Genomic DNA, 21,497 nt, shown 5'->3' with positions numbered 1-21,497 from the left:
TGCCACGCTCATGCTGTACCTCATCCTGGAACCAGTTTTGCACTTCATTAATCAGCAGACGCTGCTGTTCCCTTAACATCTGTGGTGTACAACTCATATATCCGGCACGTTGCATCTCATATCTATAATTTAATCTGTGCAAACATCCTAGGCCTTTGATGATGTATGCTGTCTAATATCCGGTAAAAAGAAAAACACAAGCTCCTTGCAGTTTAATTTCTAAAGCTACACTCCTGTTTTTTAACCTTTTTTCATCAGAACCGCACGTCTTATTGTAAAGTAAAAAACAAATATGCATTAAAGAAAATGAAACTGATTTTCCTACCCTGGGGCATTGTCACAAGCTTAATACAGTCATCTGAGCAGCTCTGGTGAAATGTGACAGCAGTAGTACAATTTTGACGGGAGAAACAGAGGGTGACAGACATTTGTGTGCATGCCGCACAATGACACAAAATTCCAACCCAACCCAATCCACTCCACTTCACTCCACGCAATTACAATCCACACCACACAGTTTCACCTATATCCACCCCACTCCAATCTATTCCACTGCACTCTGCTCAATTCCACTCCTCACAATGCCACACTCCACTCAACCCATCGTCATACAATTCCACTCCACACCATGCCACACATTCCACTTCTCTGCACACAATTCCACCTGATTTCACTCCACTCCATGCCAGAGAATTCCACTCCACACAATGCCACTCTATGCCACACAATCCCACCCCACGCTGTAGAATTCAACTCAACTCCTCTCCAAAAATTTCTGCACAATTCCACTCCACTGCACACCACACAATATCACACAATTCCACATCACTCTGCACAGTGCAACAAATTTCCGCTCCACATAATACCACACAATTCCACTCCATGTCACACAATTCCACCCCACACCACAGATTGCAACACAGTTCCACCCCTCTTCATAAAAGGACAAACCATTCCACTTCTGCCACACAATGCAACACAATTCCACTCCACGCAAAGCAACACAATTTCACTCCACACCGCACCCTTCCACTTCACTCCACTATGCACAATGCAACATAATGCCACACTATTCCACTCCTCACAATGCCTTTAAGTTCCACTCCACTACACACAGTGCCACTCAATTCCACTCCAAACAACGCCCCTCAGTGCCACTCCACTGCATACAGTGCCAAACAGCTTCGCTCCATGCCTCACAATTCCACTCCATGCCACACAGTGCTACTCCACCCCTCACAATTCCACTCCACTCAATTCACATCCACTCAATTCCACTCTGCTCCAAGCCACACAGTGTCACTGAACTCCACACCAAATAATGCCATTCACTCCATGTCATGCAGTGCACTCAATACCACAAAAGCAGCTCCACTCCACTCAGTGCCACTTCACTCCACTCAATGTCACTCCACTCCATTCAATTCAAATCGTAATTATAAAGCGCTTACAATGATGCATTGAAATGCTTTCTGGGCTGCCACTCCATGCCACTCCACTCAGTGCAACTCCACTCCACCCAATACCACTTCACTCCATGCAAGACAATGCCACTCCACTCCACTCAATGCCACTCCACCCAATGCCACTCCACCCAATGCTGCTACACTCCACTCCACACCACACAACATCACTCTACTCCACACAATGCCGCACTAGACCATGCTGTATCTCTCCACTCTACCCTTCACAATGCTACTCCATTCCGCACCATACAATGCCTTTACATGCCATACAATGCCACTCCACTGCAAAGTGACACATTTCCTATCCACACTATGCCACACAATTCCACTCCTCTCCTCATACACAATTCTATTCCATGCCACACAATTCCCCTTCAGTCCATGCCGTACAATTCCACTACACTCAATCACACTCAAAGCCACACAATTACACTGTACTCCATGCCACACAGTGCAACACAGTTACAATCCAAACCACAAATTGAATTTCATTACAATAATTTAATTTATGTGCAAGCATCCAACACCTTACATGAAGTGCCCTGTTTAACATCTGCAATAAATGAAAGTGTAGTAACCTGTGTTGTATGTATCTGGTTACTTACTCCTTAGCTGGTCAGCCAGTGTGAATGTGATGCATGGAATGTTGGTATGAGAGTCTTGAATGGAATGTTTGGGTGCCTGGTTGCTTGAGTGTGTCAGTTGGAGTATGGGCTGAGCAGCAGGAAGACTGCTCCTGGTGGAGCTGCATTTCTACAACTCCACTATATGTAACTAAACTCATTACATCTACATAAAATGACATCCTGGCTGTGGACCTCGTCACTACAGAAAGCTCCTTGCATTTAAACCTCTAATGCTGCACTAATATTGAGACCCTTTTTTCATCAGAACTGCACATTTTATTGCAAAGGTAACAAAATATATATTGAAAAGAATTCAGCACATTTGCCTGCCTGGAGCATTGCAACATGCTTAATATCGTCATCGGAGCAACTCTAGTGAAATGTGGTGGTGTTAGTACAATTTAGAAGGCAGTTAAAGAAGGTTACAGGCATTTGTATGCACTGCATACAATTCCCCCCCCCAGTCCACTCCACTCCCACTATTCCACTGCACTCTACTTAATGCCACACAGTTCCACTTCCCACAGTTCCACACAAGTCCACTCAGTGCCAGGCAATGCCACCCCATTCCACTTCACTCCACATAATGCCACACAATTCCTCTCCACTCCATGCCACATAATGCTACACAGTTCCACTCCACAAAATGCCAAACAGTTCCACTCTACACCACACAATTTTACACAATTACACTCCACACAGTGCCACACAATTACACTCCACCTCATTCCACTCAATTCTACTCCACTCGACACTTCATTCCACACCTCGCCACACCACTCCACTCCTTGCCACACTACACCATCCACTCCACCAAGGCCAGCCTAGATCTCAAAGAGGAGAGACCTATTGGCCTTGCCAATACGTGTTATTCCTACCAGTAGAACGCATCGAAGCCAGACACAATGGGGAATGTTGAGAAGTTGGGCCCAGATAAGCATTTTTATGTAAAATGCACCAAGATCACATACATTTTTTTAATGGGATCACCCCTTTATAATTACGCTTGAACATACTATGTTACTGGAGCATACTGTTGTCTTAAAAAAAACAGTGAAAGTTATATATAGCTAGTAAAACAAGTTATGCTGGAACAGAAAATGGCCTTGGTTCCTCTGGTTGTTTTTCCTATCAAACTATCCACTGCAAGGTTGCTTGGGTTTTGATGGGAAGCGAGTGTGTGGCCCATAGGATTTTGGTTACACTTGATTGCTAGCAAATGTTTATTGATATTTGTATTTGATAGTTAATATCCAACTTTAATGGTGCCCAGTCCCTAAGGTAACTTATCTATTTCTCTCTGGCATGCAATGGGAAATGGTAGAGGTCTCTAGGGACAAGTACTCTCTTCTTTTAAAATCTATTTAGTTTATCATAATTTGTGGATTTTTGAGATTGCAAACATTTTACAAAAGAGGAGATTGTTTACCCTCTTTGAAAATATTTAAGAGGAACAGCCATGGCTTGATTTGAAGGGCCTGAGTCATGTTGTCGATGGATAGGTTTTTGATTTACGTACTGCTGAATGTACACATTATATTGAACTTTGTTCCGTTGCTATTGCGCTTTTCTGAGCTGTGTTACTGATTGACATGGCTATATTTAATAAGTTTAGGGTTCCAACGTTTTTCTTAGGCGCCCGCGAATGCTGAGATTGCTGAATACCAATGCGGCCTAGTCTTAAAACCATTTTACACTCTATTCTTCCACCACCTAACACGTCCTGTCTGGTCAGGTACTTTTTTCCATCACTGCTTTCTCCCCTTGTCACTTTTTCCTTTCTATTTGCTTTATTTCTTTGTATCATTTCTGTTTTTATCTCTGTTGCTCTGGGTGAAAGCCTATCAGATAAGAAATAAGTTGCGGGCCCCAAAAATGAGTGTTGGTGTCAGCCACCAGCACCCATTGGCACTCATTAAGCCTTGTCGGATGCCCAGTAGTTTCCTTGTCTACAGACCTCAGGAAACCTGCCAGTAACCTAGTTTTTAGCTCATTGGTTAAATAATTATATTAAAGCTAAACCACAAATAAATATGAAAGGAAACAATGAAACCATGCCTTTCCCTGCCACTGAAACGATTCCAACGCACTAGTGTTACTAATCTTAGCGTTTGCTGACAGAAAGTTAATATAACCATTCTTTTCTAGAACTCTATATTGTAATTTTTTTTTCTCCTTCACCGACTTCGGAAAAATGCACCTCATAGACTGTACATTTCGGTTTTACAGTGCGCTTATGTTTGCATTCATGTGCATTGTGGCCGTTTGGTTCCAAAAATGATCACACATTTGTTAATGTTGATGGTGACTTTTAGAGCGCTTAATACCGTCAGGTCTCTAAGCGCTGTGAAAAGAGTAGCTACAGTCCTCCCAGGTGAGTGTAACCCCTGACTGAACTGTGGTATGCCCAAGCATCGGTGAAGAGGAAAGTCTTCAGTTTCTTCCTAAATGGCAGGAGGGCTTTTTCGGCGCTAAGATGCAGCCTATTCCATAGTTGGGGGATGAGGACGGAGAAAGCCCGCCCTCCTTTAGTTGTGTAGGTAAACCATGGTCAGGTTGGTTGGTCCTTCGTCAAAGATCTTAGGGTGCAGCCGGGCACGCATTTCCCCAGGTGCTCTTTGATGTATCTTGGGGCCTGTCCATGCAGGGCCTTGTGGGCAATACAAAGCCCCTTGAATCTGGTCCTCTGTTTGATGGGGAGCCAGTGGAGATTTTGCAGCAGAGGAGAAGCCTGTGTGCGTCTGGGGAGCTTAAAGATGAACCTGGCAGCGTCATTCATCACCAGCTGAAGTTTGCCTAGACGCTTGTCCAGTAACCCAATGTAAAGCGAGTTACCATAATCTAAGCGTGACATGATCAAGAAAAATTATGAATAGTGAGTTTCAAAAAGTAAATATCTCACCTCCTATTATTGGCTTTTTGGTGTATCATTCTGCCTCCTACAAAATGCTTTAATTGCAATGCATACTAGAATCATCTCAAAATAAGATTGAATCATCACTATTTGTGTGCATTGAATCCTTTATCTCACGCATGATTTCTAAACATTTACAGGAAGTTTTTACCATTGCAGCTAAAAGAGGAACACATCTTGTATAATTTATTAGAGGCACAATCAAGAATAAATCTATTAAACCCACCAAAGGCATATCAATTATTGCAAGAATAGACTCTGTCTGGTCCAATCTGGGAAAATGGCGAATCTCTAATTAAATTTGATTTCATTAAAGACAACAGAGGCTTACATTATGCAATAACCTTTTATTGATTCCCCAAGAAGCCCTATAAAGAACATAATATACATCAGAAACAAAATATTAAATTTTAACCCGTTAGCCGCGGGGCTGCGTCGCCCGTTGGACGTTCACAGCACCAGGGAGGTAGTGCTTGCGACGTCCAACGGCCGACGGCAGCAGGGAAGGGGTTAAGTACTTTCGAGATAGCATATAACTCCATGTCACTAAGCATAGTCCTGTTTTAGACCGCGATGAAGATACAAGTTGTTCTGTAGCTTGACTGAAACATCTTCTTACTGCAAACAGTTATCTGAAAAACAAGCAACCAAGTGATACAACCAAAATATTAATTCTAAAGTAAATAATAATTTACCTCTGTAAGGAAAACCATCAAGTAAATGATATAATCAATACCTGAGACTTAATCTTAATGAGCACTTTGGCTGGTCACCTCAGATTCACAAGTCCAAACTTAGACTAGAATATTATAGTGGAATCCTTCTGAGAGCCTTGAAGTTGTACAGCTTTCGTCTGATGACACCAGTACCTCAAATCTATAATTTGCAAGCCTTGGAGGTCCCTTTATTGTGGGGAGCTTAGGGGGCATCAAATGTCAATGATTTGGAGCTGCCAAATCGTCTCTTCCGCCTCATCACCAATCTTCCCCCTAGTCACCTCCCCCCCACACCCCCGCTTCCCCCAATATTGCCACTTCGTTTAGATCTTGTGATCTTGGCATTTGTTCACTCACCCACATAGCAAAACTTAAACCCTTAATGTACTGGAGGGGGATCTGCTCCTCAGCTGATCTATTTTCTTATTGGCTGGGCTTGGAAGAAGTGACTAAACTCTCCAGGGCCACCAGGATTGCATGTCTGGGATATATCAAGCTCTCATTTAAGGAAATTGGGTGCAGTAACATGTGGCTTATCCAAAAATGTCTGGTGCCATTTTCAATTCTACGTTCAAGGAGCGATATTGGAGATATGTCAATGGTAGATTGTACAGTTCTGGGGTGGTAGGCACTCTCACCTCTAGCTTTCTGGAATTTAAAGACACTTATCATTTGGAAATGTATATGGACACAATTGAGCCTCTGGCTGCTAAGACACTCTACATTAAGTTACAAGTTGGGACCTTGCCACTTCGATTATTCGCTGTGAAGTGGTGGAACCCCCTCGCTGGTGCTGAACCTGACCTAAGTTGTCCGTTTTGCCCAGATGTCAAGGAAACTATTCACCATGTCTTGTACTTTTGTCCTCAGTACTCTGCACATAGGAGAAAATTAATCTTGCCGTTGAATCACAATCTAGGCATTAGGGACTACAAAACTGCAACTATGGTATTCAGGGCAGACAAAGCACAACCAATTGTCTTTGCTGTCTTCCGGTTTTTGGCATATATGTGGAGAATCAGACAGAAAAAGACTGCCCAGTTGTTGTTTCTTACTTAGCCCCTATGATTTTTGTGCATTCAAGTTGCATTTGTCTGTTTTCCTATAATTTCTTAAGTACTTGCAATAGTAGAAAATAAGCGTAGGAGCTGCTGGATGAAATTTAACCTTGCATTTTAAAACTGCTATGATGATCTTAATACATACTACTAGTTTTAATTGTGGGCATTTTAATTATTTTATGTCAAGTTTTTATAAGTGTTCAATTATTAAATGATTTTATAGTTTTAAGTTACTGTGTTTGCTTTTATGGCAATTGCCGAAATAAAGCTATTATGATGATTTAATCACAATTAAACATATTAAACAACTACTTCAAATACAGAACTGTAAGATACTTCAATGGGAATGGTGAGTGGGATAGTGTAAGCCTCAGTTGTCTTTAATGAAATCAAGATTCTCTCTTTATATTAATTCGAGAATCATAATTTCATTACAAGACTGGAGGCTACCAGTATGCATGTTTAAAGCTTCCCAGCACCACACTACTCACATGCTCCACCGGCTTAAGATAAAAGCTTGCAAATGTGTTAGCACTTGACCAGTCTGCCACTCTCAGAATGTCTGCAAGTGTACCACCTGCCCAAAAACCTTCTGTGACCATTGTACCCCTAGAGTAATGAGCCCCCAAACTTAAATGAATCAATTCCTGCTTCAGACATCACTACTCTCACCCATCATGAAATAGTAGCTGTTGAAACTGGCCAATAGGGTTAAACATTTGAAAATAATAGCTGATCCTCACCATCTGGTCTAAATTCCAGCATTGTTTGTTCATAAACTTTCCTGCAACTCATTACTCACAATTTCTTGCAGGCATTGAAAAAGGGTTAAACGATGTTTTAGAACATGGTTTTGGCCCTCTTGCAGATCTCAAAATGAAGCCAATGTGGGGAATACTACCTATTACAACCCTCTAATGCCTTAACATCTGAGACTCTTGTAAAAGATATTAGACAGAGAAAAGTTGCTAACTTCCGTGATATCTGTCTCCTAGAAAGATAGAAATTATCAGGCCAGGAGACAAACAGGTCAAAAGCAACATTGACATTCCATAAAGATTCATACCTAGCCCTAGGTGGATGTCCATGCTTTATTCCTTTCATTAATCTGCAGGTCAAAGGATCACTGCCAGTAGCAAAATTGTTCACCAAGGAATGCGCTGCTGAAACCCAAGATCTGTAACAGTTAACAGCTCTATAAGAGAGGCCTTACTTTGACAACTCTGCCTGGAAATTCACTACTTCTACTGTTGGAGCCTCCACAGGATCCAAATTCCTCTCCAAGCACCAACTACACCTCTTTCTCCATACTTCTGTATATCTTTTCCTGGTACCTGGTCTGTATATCTTTTCCTGGTACCTGGTGCCCATGACGCATCCAATAGGTTCTTAACCTCTCCTGAAAGGCCAAACTATCTACCAGATCTCCTGAAATCCTCCAGACAAGAAGGTTCAACTTTTCTTCTAACACTAAATGATGCTCCTCTCTTTCCTGCCCTTCTAAAAGGTCTGGACTCCATGTTATAATACTGGGAACTTCCACAACTAGTTCCATTACTCCAGGGAACCAGGCTTGAGAGTTCCAAAACGGAGTTACCTCCGAACATTGAATAACACCCTCTAGATCAGTGCAACTGGAGGGAATGCATAGCAATTCTCTCCATTCTAAGTCTGTAGCAAGGCATCTTCTTCCAATGCCTTGGGATATGTCATCCAACTGTAATATTGATCTACCAGAAAAGTAAATCTGTTGGCAAACAGATCTATCTGAAAAGGACCCCACTGGTTCTGAATCTTTTGGAAAATACACTGGACTCAGCTACCAGTCACTGGTGTCCCTCACAAATCTCGAGTTTCAGTCTACTGTCTTGTTCTGGTGATCCGGGATAAACTCTGCTTTCAAAAGGATTTTCTTATTCCAACAAAAATACAAAATGTCCCTGGCTTGATCTGCAAGTTGATTTGATCTTGGTCCCCCTAGTCTATTTATATATGGTACTACGGTGAAATTGTCCATTCGGATCAATACCATGCTGTTTGTTAGAATAGACCTGAAACTTATCAAAGCCTGCCAACGTTTCCAAACAATTTATGTGTAAAGATAGTTCATCCATGGACCATTTCCCTCCAGTTTCTTACTCTCCTAATCTTGCACCCCAACCAAAGTTGCTTGCATCGAGTCTACAGTAAAGAACATTCCCAAATATTGCCTTGCCGTTCAAGCTGAACAGGTTGCTCAACCACCATTGAAGTACCTTTCGAGCTTCTTGGGACAGGGGCATTGTTTCTACATACCACAGACATTTCCTTAAACCCATGGATTTCAATCTCGAAGAGCCCTGTAATACAACGGTTCTGGAGAAATGGCGCAATGGAGGATGACAAACCTCTTACCACTCTTGATAGACCTCTCAAAGTTACCACTTACTTTGCAAGAACATAAGCTACCTCCTCCTTGATGTTTCTGAGCAAAACAAACCTGTGTCAAATTGCTATCTGCCTGATACCCCAGAAATCCCAGTTTCTGTGTAGGAGTCATGATTGACTTATCCACATTGATAATATACCCTAAGGCTTGTAAGAGATCTGTTGACACCTTCATGTGCTTCAGCAATTCCCTCTGATCCTGCAACATCAGTACCATGTCAATAGATTATTCAGGAAACATACTCCCCTCTTTCTCAATGAAAGCAACCACTGGCGCAGGACTTTGGTGAAGCACCAAGGGGCTGATGACAGACCGAAGGGAAGACAGGAAAACTGATACAAGGTACCTCTCCAGCTGAACCATAAATACTTCTGTGAATCTGGATCCATTGGAATGAATTGTAAAGTAGGCGTTTTTCAGAGCCAACGTCACAAGCCAGTCTTTTTCTTGTAAAATGCCTTCTTGTAAACTCCCTTCCATCTTGAAGTGCCTATAAACCAAAAACCTGTTCGGTCCTTCATTTACTGTGGGTCTCCAGCCCTTGTCCTTCTTCTTCTCTAGGTGGACAGTACTTACAAAACTCTTTTCTTAGTCTGTGACCTTGCAAATTGCCCCTTTGAGCAACATTTGTGCAACCTCTGTATCTACCAGTTTCATTTGTTCATGATCTAAGAACAAATCCTTTGACTGAAGGTTGGGACTTCTTTGTAAAGGTATATGAAGATAAATATACAATAGAATATACCATCAAAAAGGAAAAAGGAGAGAATAAAACAAGACAACGACTCATGTGTTTCTCTTTAATTCAATGGGTAGATTAACTCAATCTTCTCTCAAGAATAAATCTATGAACATTTAACACCCTACCAAATAGAAACCATCTAACTCCCTTGCCTTCTCAATATAGTGTGTATCTAGGAAACCAACTGAACATGTGACATGCATATCAAAAATTGGTAAAGCATTTAGATCTCACTTAAAAGTGCCACCACATGCAAACCCCATTACATTAAATACAAACCTGTTGAATTTGCATGTGCTTGTTTTATTTTCCTTAACCACATTTCACAGATTGGTTAAGGAAACGTATCCCTCGGCTCAATCCACCAAGCAGAGCTCTTTGTCTTGTTGTTCTTATCCCTGTACACAAGGGAGTAGCCAGAAAAGTGCCTGTATTCACCAGTTTTTAACTTCAACCCATCCTTCCTTGCACCTCCTTCCTTTCATGTTTCCTTCCTTTCTTGCACCATTCATTACGTTCACTCTTTCTTCCTTCTCCCCTGTCCAGTTTCTAACTACCACAATTCTTTTTTTTCTCACATCGTTTGCTCTTACTTTCATCTCTTTCTCTCTCATCCACAGTTTGCTGCTCTCTTTTGCTAGTTTGTTCTGTGTTGGTATCATTTCATTCTCTCTCCTTTACTGAACTTGGCCCACATGGCAAGACTTGACCTCTACCTGTAAGCCCTGCTCTTCTCTTAGAGTCTGTTATGATCCTTTGTGTGCACGCCTGCAGACTGAAGAGGCCAATGTAAAACTAATCATCATTTAGTGGTTAACCCCACTTAAGCTGCTAGAGTGGGGATTCATGGCTCCACTGCCTGAAAACATTCAGATCTGTCCACAGGCAACTCAAGTCCTTCACATAGTTCTCTTCTTCCTGTTCTGTAGATGCTTGTCCTACACCATCGTCTTTATAGTAGTCCATTCATTGTGCTACTAAGAGGTTATTTTTACCAAGCAAACCATATCCAAATTAAGGTCTTGTACCCTACTCTGTATTTTCTCATCACAATTATTTGTTCCCAACCATCTGCATTAGTTTAAAAACCCAACATACAGGAAAAAAGCATTCAGGGCGCTTGATTTGGATGCGTGCATCATAACACAACTATTGGTGTACCCGCTTATGCACTCACTATTTTACCCTGCCACTGCCCATAAGTTCCATAGCCATCCTCGCCCACAGCATCCCGATCTTCTCTCAGCTGTGTTTTGGAACAGAAACACATGTTGTTGTCTGACACTGTCGGGAGCGTGTTTAAAAAAAAAATCCACAGAAAGGTTTCAGATGTGAATAAAATACCTTTCATATAGTTTAAAATATTTGGCAAATAACTGATAATGCTAGAAAATGGTTTCTTTTCAAACTAAAACGCAACTTAATTGTCTAAGAGGTATGGTGATTATGGGCGTTTGAGAAGGTGATTTATTTAAAAAGACATCTGTATTTTTTGTGTCAATGAAACCTGTCTCTCTTTAACTCCTTCTACTGTCTTTAATGTTGGCAGCTCTGCTTATCTCATTGTTTGACGATGATGGCTTTCCTGCAAATAGTGTTCCTTCCTCCTGCATGAGGAGTAAATTAGCAAGGGTAGGCTCCAATGGGCGTATATCAACTCAATCCCTCAGAGCTTTTTAATCTCAACCTTGAACTACTTTTTGATTGCTCAGAGGCACGTGCCTGGCAGCCAAGCCAGTTACAGATCTGCATTATTTAGAGGCGTTGCCGGTACTTCCCCAGGTAGACACCTGGAAAAGAATTGGCACTCTTCCAGCCGTGGACAGCAGGCAAGGTGCTCCAGCTCGTGTGTGTTTAAGAATTGATGTCATAATTTTGAGGCAAAAGGCAGATTAACACTAACTTTCCTTTAACGACCTGAACTCTTTCATCTCAGCCCCAGACAACTAAGATAGTTAGAAATTCTAGGCAATGTGTTGTTCTGAACCGTGGAACGCCTTCTTTGGAGAAACGGCATCCATCTAAAGCAGTGGTCTTCAAACTTTTCAATGCTGCACCCCCCAGTATAAACAAATTCTCATTAGGGCCCCCCAGAATTTTTCATAATTATTCTATTATTTTTGCAATGTTTACATTTGTCTACTTTTTTTTTAACATTACAGTTACGTTAAACCTTTTAAAAATGCAATAAAATACATGATTGCCAAATATACTATTCTGGTTAGCTTGGCTTTACTAACTTGTAAAAGTATCCATAGTGTAATTATCCAAAAGGGGTTGGAGAGGTTTTAAAGAATATTTGAAGTCCCTTCCCTTTGGACACATATAGCCAGATATAAATGTAACGAAAATGTTACTAACGGCCCATTACAGAGTGACTTACTGCTGATCATTTGTTTTCAGCGCAAAACAAAGCACTGCTTTCAGCATGGTGCTTCTTTTAACCAGAGACCCCCCCCCAGACCCCCCTCCCGGATCAGTTAAGGCCGCACCCCCCAGTTTGAAGACACTGGATCTAAAATCTGGTTCTAGTACGAACTGTCGCAAGTTCCACTCTTGCGTGTTTTGCTGCATTGAACACCTCTTCTCTAATGATTACATCAGGACGGTCTATGACTTATATGCACACATACGCATGTCCCTCTCCTTATTGAAGATATTATTATGAATATTGACTTTTACTACGATGAGGAAATAACATGTGGCAGACGCCGAAGGAGGAAAGGTTGTTGGGTGTGTGGAGTGTACTCCCTCTGTTTTCTAACTGGGGGGACTGAGGAGGCCTAGAGCCGCAGAGTACGCGGGAACAAGGGACACTCCGACTGTTACCATTGAAATGCTATTGATATGTCTACTACATCATCGCATAGTGAAGTACATACACCAGAAGAATATTGCTTCCTTTGATGACCATTAAACTGTACATTGTTGTCTGGGTGAAGCATTATTATTTTAATTATTTTGCATATTTATATAGGACCACACCATCCCCTAGAAGTTTCAGTATACTTTAGGGAGCGAAACAAAGTAACCACAACACCAATACATTTTACTCGAATGAGTGAGCCACCATGTGTATTGATTTTATTTATACGTTTAGTAGGCATAGCATTAGGAACAGAAAACTTTGTACAAGAGATACAGCAGTGGTACGTAGTAAGAGGGGGCGGCGTGAGGTGATTAAAACTAAGATGTGGATCAGCTGGTGTTTGTGTGGACGTCAACTGTGAGGACATACAACTTGGGTGTACGTCTTTCTTAAGACTCACGTCATACATGCATATTTACTGCATTTGAAGATGTGGGTAGACCTTAATTGCTCAACAATTTCACAGTCAAGTTGCTAATTACCATTAAATACTATTATGTTTGTTGATTAGATAGTAACATCAATTACAATATACTATCTGGTTCTTGTAAGCAAGGATAACACTAAAACAGGACAGTTAAAACATATGATATATGCTACTGAGCAGCCGATTATTGATTTGGATTCTTAAGCAGGTTAAGTGGGAGGATTATTTGTTTCAGTAATATTTAATTTCAGGTAATTCTATTCACTTAGAAAGACGTTTTGAAGATCATGGTTTCTGGTTGAGAAGGCAAAAAGTGTGGGATTTTGTGGTGGTGGGTTTGAGGTATTTAGAGAGATTATTGCAGATTTGGAAGGAAAATGCTAGAACCTTGATTTGGGGGAGTTCAACCTAAGGGGTTGCTGCATCATGGAGAGACCCCGGTGGAAGTGAGAAGGTTAGGTAAACGTGATTGAAGCTGGGGCTGAGTAGGTAGGTAGGAAATTAGAAGGTGTGGGTGTCATATGCATAGAAATGGTCTGAGAACCCATTTTTGGAAATTATGTCTCCAAGTGAGATGGTGAAGAGTTACAACATTTTGGAACGGTATTTGTTCTTTTTGCTTAGAACAGAGATGTGACTGATGGTTCCATTATTGTCTTTCCATTTAGAGTATTATGACTAGAAGTGATGGTCTAAGGAGCCCTGTTTGCCCCCCCACTCCACCTTGGTATTTGATCAGTTGCCTCATGCTGCTCCTTTCCCTACATTGAGCTCAGCGCCTGCCTTTCTTTCTTCCTTACATGTGGCCTTTTCTTACTAAGCACTGCTCCAGATCTCTTATGGTGCTCAGTTCCTGTCTCTCTTCTCTACTGGTGGCTCAAGCAGGGGTTGTTGTAACACAAGCTGGGGGTACTGTGCACATGGTGTTGGGTGTCTCTTTTTTTTCTCCCTCTCTCTCTCACACTCTTTCTCTCTCTGTTTGTCTCTCTCTTCCTTCGCTGTACATTTACTGTTCTCTGCTCGTGAGGGAAGACCCCACTGCTGCTGCACGTTTGTCTGTTCTATGAGTAATGCAGCCTTGCATTACTCTCACTGCTACCTGTCACGTACCTGCTCTTTATTGTAGGAACCAAATATTGTGTATTGGTGAAGCTCAGTAAAAATAGTTCCAATATACAAAAATGATTGACATAATCAATGCTTGTGTAGCCCATGTCTTGGGGTGGTGATTCATTTTTCCCATGATATCTTGTGTTTAGGGCTAAATTATCTCCTTAAATATGCTGGAGTCCTTTTTTTCTCCAAATACTGCGTAAGGCAGGCTGATGAACTGATGCAAAATAGCAAGACGAACTGCACTTTAGTGCTGAGATAATGTTGTTCTCTTGGGCTGAGTGGATTTACATTTACCACTCGGGTACTCGCATTAGCGCACAACCCCATCTTAGAGAGGTACAATAGATGTAGGAGTCTTAACCTTGTATAAATCCCATTCGTTCATCCATTCATGCGTAACCAATGTGATTATGAAATACCTCATGAACCACAATAAAAGAAAAATAACGTATTGTGAATTAACTATGTAGCAGATCCAACACAAGTGACCTTTCGGTTGTTTGTATGCAGGTGCAACTGGGACAGACCGAGATCAAATGCCCAATAACAGAGTGCACTGAACATCTGGAAGAGACCACCATCCTCTACTACCTACCGCATGATGACATCATCAAGTACAAGTACTTCCTGGAGCTCAGCCGCTCAGACTCCGGTACCAAGCCATGTCCGCAATGTAAGCACTTTACCACTTTAAGGAGGAAGGGCCACATTCCAACCCCTGCCAAAGTGGAGAACAAATTCAAGGTAAGCATGTCTTCTAAGCTGAGAACATTTAGGCCTGTGAGAGTATGGCATTACATCAGCTTTCTGCCTTTGTTGGGGTCAGATATAGGTTCTGCTTTTTAATGTAACTTTGATGTACTATTGGAATTCAAGTGTTTACATTCAGTGATTTCTTTTGCAGACCTGTTCAACAGCTGACAGTGTGATGGGATGTAAAAGTCCTCTGCCTAGTTAGATGTTTACTCCTGCCCTGAGTGCCCAACGGTTCTGTTGTCTGGATCCCTAAAGCAAATATTTTGTCATAGACGAGGAAGGATCATACATGTTCACCAAGGCATAGGCCTGGCTCACCAATGTCGGTCGTGTTGGACCAGGAGAGGTGTCCAAAGAATTACAGTCATAGTGGTGGTAGGCTACCTCCTTCACCAGGAGTTAAGCAGGACAAGCGCAGTAGTGGCAGCATACAGCGCGGTGATCAGTAGTAGTGAACTGGTCATTTTTCCCTGCATGACTGGAGTGTGGGTTACAGGCTCACTCACCCTTTTAAAAGTTCAGCTGCTTGGTGCTTAACTCATTCTTGGCCTACATTAAGTAGTTTTAGAGTGTTGTGCAGCACAGGAACAGTGAATCTGCGCTGGATGAATGTGTACCTGGAAAAGGTACTGTGCAGGGATAGAGCAGAGCTGTGCAGTATATGTGTAGTTAGTGTACATATGCCTGCTGGGAATACATTACATAAGAGATGTAGTGCTGTGCTGTGCATTCACAATGAAAGCATGTGCTGGGTGTATGTGTGTTTGTATTGTGTAAAGTGCAGTACATGAATAGCGAAGTGTTGTACAGTGCGCACTGGGTGAGTAACTGTGCAAGTGGAGTGTGTTTGTAAACAGCACACCCAATACAATAAAGCAAGCTACAGTACTGAGCAGCGCACAGACTTAATGTGTGTGCTGAATGTATATGTGTCTGTAATGTTGCAATGCATAAACGTACTAACAATAACATCCTGATTACGATGTCTAGGGAAATCACACCCGCCATACAGCGCCGCGGTCGGGGGATCAACCGTCCTCCGGTCGGCTGTCCTAGCACCGCCGCTACAATACGACCGCACATGGTGCAGTCGCATACTCCCATTTCTCTATGGGAGCTTGTGCTGTGGCCGTAAACCATCCGTAGCACAAGCTCCCATGGAGAAATGGGAAATTCTGTTAACCGCTTCACCGCAGCCGGAATTCCCTGCGGTGCTGAGGAATTCGACAGGTGCGCGGTTCGGACGGCCCCCGGCCGTCCTTTGCACATGCCCACCATGACGTCAGACAGCCGGGGGCAGTCCGATGCACAGAAGAGGTTAATCCCAGCACCGTGTGGCATGCACATCAAGGTAACTGCCACACAGTGCAGGTATTACCCCCTGCCTCCAACTGGAGGCCGTGGAGGAATTAGGGACCTGTGAGTCAAATCCGACAGCCTTTCCTTGTCAGAAAGGCTGACATGGGAAGCCTGTCGGAAACCAACAACGTAATCCCGAATTACATTCGGGCCTCGGACTGGTCGGCGGGCTCCTTGAGCTCATCGGAATCCAGCCGGAATGACCGGTCAGTTTCAATTCCGTCCGCCTACATTATTATTAGGTGGCCGGAATTCAAACCGGAGATGTCGGTCGGAAAGCCTCCGACCTGCGGCCGAGGCTTTCCGACCAACATCCTAAACGGCCCCTAAGTGTGCTATGAATGTACACTGAGTGCACATTGGCGTACAAGGTTACATTAATGGAAGACCCGGAGTTCCATTTTTGGATGCCCAGGACTGCCTGAAGAAGACATGAAGAGTAGAGGATTCCCCCCAGTATTGCTATTTAAATAAACGACCATGAATTGACCGAATACACAAAGTACATCGATTAATTGATTATATAGTTGTAATGCTCAAATAATGAGTAAATAGCATTACACAAATGCCTGCAAATTCAAAGTATATACATAACTTTTATTATAATGATGAGATAGATCTTTTAGTTAATTCCCTTAGCGGCTCAGAGAACTGCCATTCAGGCTCCAGTCCTAACCAGACTTGGTAATGGCAATGTGCTGGACCTGGGCCCGGATAAGACCTTTATTCGATGCTTACAGACTATTCAAAACGCGGCTGCCCGGTTGCTTTTTTATCTACCGCGGCGTACCTCATTCTCCGCTCTGCTTCAGAAACTGCACTGGCTTAAAATCTCTAAACGCATTGAATTTAAGGCATTATGTTGCATGTTCAAGGCCAAACATGGCCAGGCGCCCTCATACGTTCAGTAGCAGGTGACTCTTTATTTACCTATGCGTCGGCTGAGATCCTCTAGCCTTTTGCCACGTCTAGGTTCTGTCTAACCCACATGAAAGGCTGCTCCTTTGCCTACCTATTTGGATTCTCTCCCAGGCACCCTTAGGAATAGCAACTCCTTACTTGCTTTTCTAGCTGTCTGTTGCGGTCACACTTATCTGCCTCTGTCCTGCGCCTGGGAAACCCCTCGGGATAGTTGCCGTGTTACAAGGCTGTCAAATAAATAAATAGTGATGATATGTTTTATAAGAAAAGTATATATATAATATGGATTTTTTAAGAATATCAAAGTACGAAATGTAAAGTTTTTAATGTATACCTGTATTGGTTTATTTTAACTGAAATAAAGGTATTGGTATGGGTATAAAAGTCACTTTAACTTCTTCCGCACGCAGGAATGATGGTCATTATGTATATCTAAATATATACATTTAGAATGCGCATAATGGCAAGCAGTGGGAAGTCTGGTGTTAGCTTTTTTTGATGCTCGTAAGTGGTGCTGTATAACCCACTGCTCATCTCTGTGTATTTCCATAGACACCTTCAATGTTGCCAGGCTCTTACTTTGGGAAAGAAAAGCTTATTTGACTTGGGGAAATGTTATAAGCACGAACTTTTCCTTGGTGTAGTTTTATGATACATAGTAACCATTATGGTACTGCTAACTGCATCCTACGTCACTCTTTGGAATTTATAGTATTTTAAAATGGCCAATGAACCTTTGTGTATTTTGGAACTTTTTACGGGAAGGCAGCAAAGTGAACCTACAAGTTTTATATGTCAGTGGAATTACATATTTGTAATAGCCTAGGAAATCAGTATTGTCAGTTGGGGAATTGAAAGGGATAAACTGATGCTAGCAGCAAAAAACAAGCATTTACAATGCAATGGTTTCGCCTTTGGAAAAGTTTGAGCTATTGGCATTGTAAATGACAAAATTTGTTTTTATGTGTTGGTTTTGAAAACAGATAAATAAATGGTATTGTTATTTACATTGCCATTAGCGTTATCTCTCGCAAATGTGAGACCTATTGTACCCTACGGATGAGCTCAGCAGACAGCAATTACTACCACACACACACCCCCAGAGCCAGACACACACACACACACACACACACACACACACACACACACACACACACACACACACACACACACACACACACACACACACACACACACACACACACACACACACACACACACACACACACACACACACACACACACACACACACACACACACACACACACACACACACACACACACACACACACACACACACACACACACACACACACACACACACACACACACACACACACACACACACACACACACACACACACACACACACACACACACACACACACACACACACACACACACACACACACACACACACACACACACACACACACACACACACACACACACACACACACACACACACACACACACACACACACACACACACACACACACACACACACACACACACACACACACACACACACACACACACACACACACACACACACACACACACACACACACACCCAGAGCCACACACACACCCCCAGAGCCACACACCCAGAGCCACCCACACACCCAGAGCCACACACACACCCAGAGCCACACACAGACACAGACACACACACCCAGAGCCACACACTCCCAGCCACACACTCACACCCCGAGACACACAGACACACACACACACCCAGAGCCACACAGACACACACCCAGAGCCACACACACACCCAGAGCCACACACACCCCCACACACCCAGAGCCACACACACACCCAGAGCCACACACACACACACACCCAGAGCCACACACACACACACACACACCCACCCACCCAGAGCCACACACACACACACACCCACCCAGAGCCACACACACAAAAACGCCCCTAGTTACAGTTTAACCGGCTTGTAAATGGCTTTGTACTAATGGAATATGGTAATGTAACAACTCACGGTATGATGTTTCATTGGGTTCTCTGCGCGTGATGCATAATTCTGTCCTCCGTAAAGTTACCGGAGCGTTCAAAATACCGCGATCGAAATCTCACGATATCGTAAAGAACTACAGGATGACATCATCATTATTCCTCCTGTAGTTCATTCTGCATGCCCTGAATATATTTCATAAATGATTTGAAATCAGTCACAAAATGTAGTAAAAGTAATTAAAGTCCCAACCCCGGGCCCCCGTATTCCTTCCTATCTCCAGGGCCCAGGGAGCAGAGCATGCCTGCTACCGCACTCAGGAGTGTCTTTGTCCGCTCACAATCCGCCTCCTAGAGCAAGGAGACTGCCGCGACGGTCTCTTTCAAGGGTTTATTAAATTTCATATGCGGGGCCCCCCAGCAGCAGTGTCATGCCGGATCTCTAGGGTCCTCACAGACGTTGCCGATATAGAGGTGACTGCAGTAGTTTGTGGCCGGGGCTAGTCTAAGCACGGATCTATATGGCATCAAAATTGCGCTCGGCGTGCCTTTGTGCGCGGTGCGCCCCACCGGTGTGCCGCTGAGGCGTCAGGTTGCTGCCTGGAGGCCCCCCATCGGGAGGCGAGTGTTGTTCCGGGGCTTGTCTCGTCTCCCGCGCTCATGTGGGCGTTTCGCCGTCGGTCCTCTGCAGCTGCTGGCTCAGGGGTTTCGCAGTCGGATCTCTCTCCGGAGCGGGAAGGAACTCTAATCCCCGGTCTCCCCGCAGGGCACCGGCCTCAATTCTATCCTCTGGCGCCGCAGCAGAACAGCAGCCCACACAAACTCAGTTTCTGCGCCGGACGCTACAGGACAGCAACAGGAGTCACTGCCGTCTTGTTCCCTCTCACAGTCACTGAATTGAATACAGGATTTTCGGGTGTGCTCGCCACCGGTCACGGAGCTCGCTCAGGCCACGGCCATCTTCGTTGGCTGCTAGCCAAGCCCCTGACATTAGAACATCAAATCAATATAGCCGTTAGCCTCAGCATAACAACAAAAGAATGTCACAAGTGGGTGTTAAATCAAGCTCACTAAAGAAAATAATTTGTCAGTATGAAAACCAAAGCTAGACCATTTTACCACCAACCAGATCGTTTAGATACACGTTTAACTCCCGGAGGCACCCCCTACCTAGATATTGGGGAATGCCTTGTTGTCCTTTCGAACTGATGCGGGGACGCATGGATGCACTCACCGTGTCTAACCCCGCAGCGGGGATGGGGGGGCCGGATCGGAATCACCGCAGGTGAACGACGGTGCAAGGCAGGCCCTCGGTGAGAAGTAGTGTGGGTGAAGCCACGCGGAGCCATTTGGCCCGAGACTCCGACCCCCCTCCCGGACAGCCAGCATTACGACCTGCACGCAATCGGGCGGCACACTGCTAAACACAGATAATGCGTGCTGTGTTATAAGCTTCAAAGTGATCTGCGAGGGGGGGGCGGGAACAAAGACAAGGATAGCGGGAGGGGGGACGGACAGCGGGAAGGGGTCAGGAAACAGCCAGCGGGACAGGGACAAGGTTAACAATGAACACAAACATCGGTGTAAAAAAAAAAAAAGTACACGCCCACAGTGGCCACGTCTTCATGACGTTGTGGAGAGGGAAAGAATCTGCGGAACGCCCACGAATCGCCTCAGTGAATGACGGACAGATCTCTCTTCCAATGGCTAGCCTCCATTTATGGAGCTAGCCAATGGAAGAGAGAGGCGGAACTAAGGCCATACTCTTCTAACAAAAGATTTCGCCTGCGCGAAACGCTGCTGCGCAGCTTTCGACAGGCGAAACCTAAAAAGATAGTCAATGCGAAGAACTTCAGCCTCGATTTAAGATACTTCTGAAACAGACAGGTTTTAGTGCTTTTCAAAATCTGAGATTTCCTTATTTCTTAAGGTAAACAGGTAGCTTGTTCCAGCACTTGGAATCGGCAGTGAAACAAGCATTTGCAATGCAATCGGTCTGGGCTTTGGGACCTTATAATTATTTAGCTATGCTGCATATTCTCGCACATGACTGCAGTGTAGCCTCGCTACAGACTGCATGGCAGTGATTTGGGGTCTGGCAGTAGATTTTGCAGCAGCTT

The 21,497-nt window shown here is 43.6% G+C and overlaps 1 protein-coding gene across 1 annotated transcript in view; it reads left to right on the top strand.

Moving 5' to 3' along the window:
• Positions 1-21,497, top strand: part of RNF217 (ring finger protein 217) — a 368,186-nt gene that overhangs the window by 160,600 nt on the left and 186,089 nt on the right. The window contains exon 2 of the mRNA XM_078648938.1: positions 14,876-15,109. Coding sequence (XP_078505064.1) covers positions 14,876-15,109 — 234 coding nt within the window. The remainder of the gene's footprint in view (positions 1-14,875; positions 15,110-21,497) is intronic.

The sequence above is a fragment of the Lissotriton helveticus genome, chromosome 6 (genome assembly GCF_964261635.1).
Source record: "Lissotriton helveticus chromosome 6, aLisHel1.1, whole genome shotgun sequence".
In the NCBI taxonomy this organism is placed as follows: domain Eukaryota; kingdom Metazoa; phylum Chordata; class Amphibia; order Caudata; family Salamandridae; genus Lissotriton; species Lissotriton helveticus.
The sequence above is the reverse complement of the archived record's forward strand: the minus strand, read 5'-3'. Positions and strand labels throughout refer to the sequence as shown.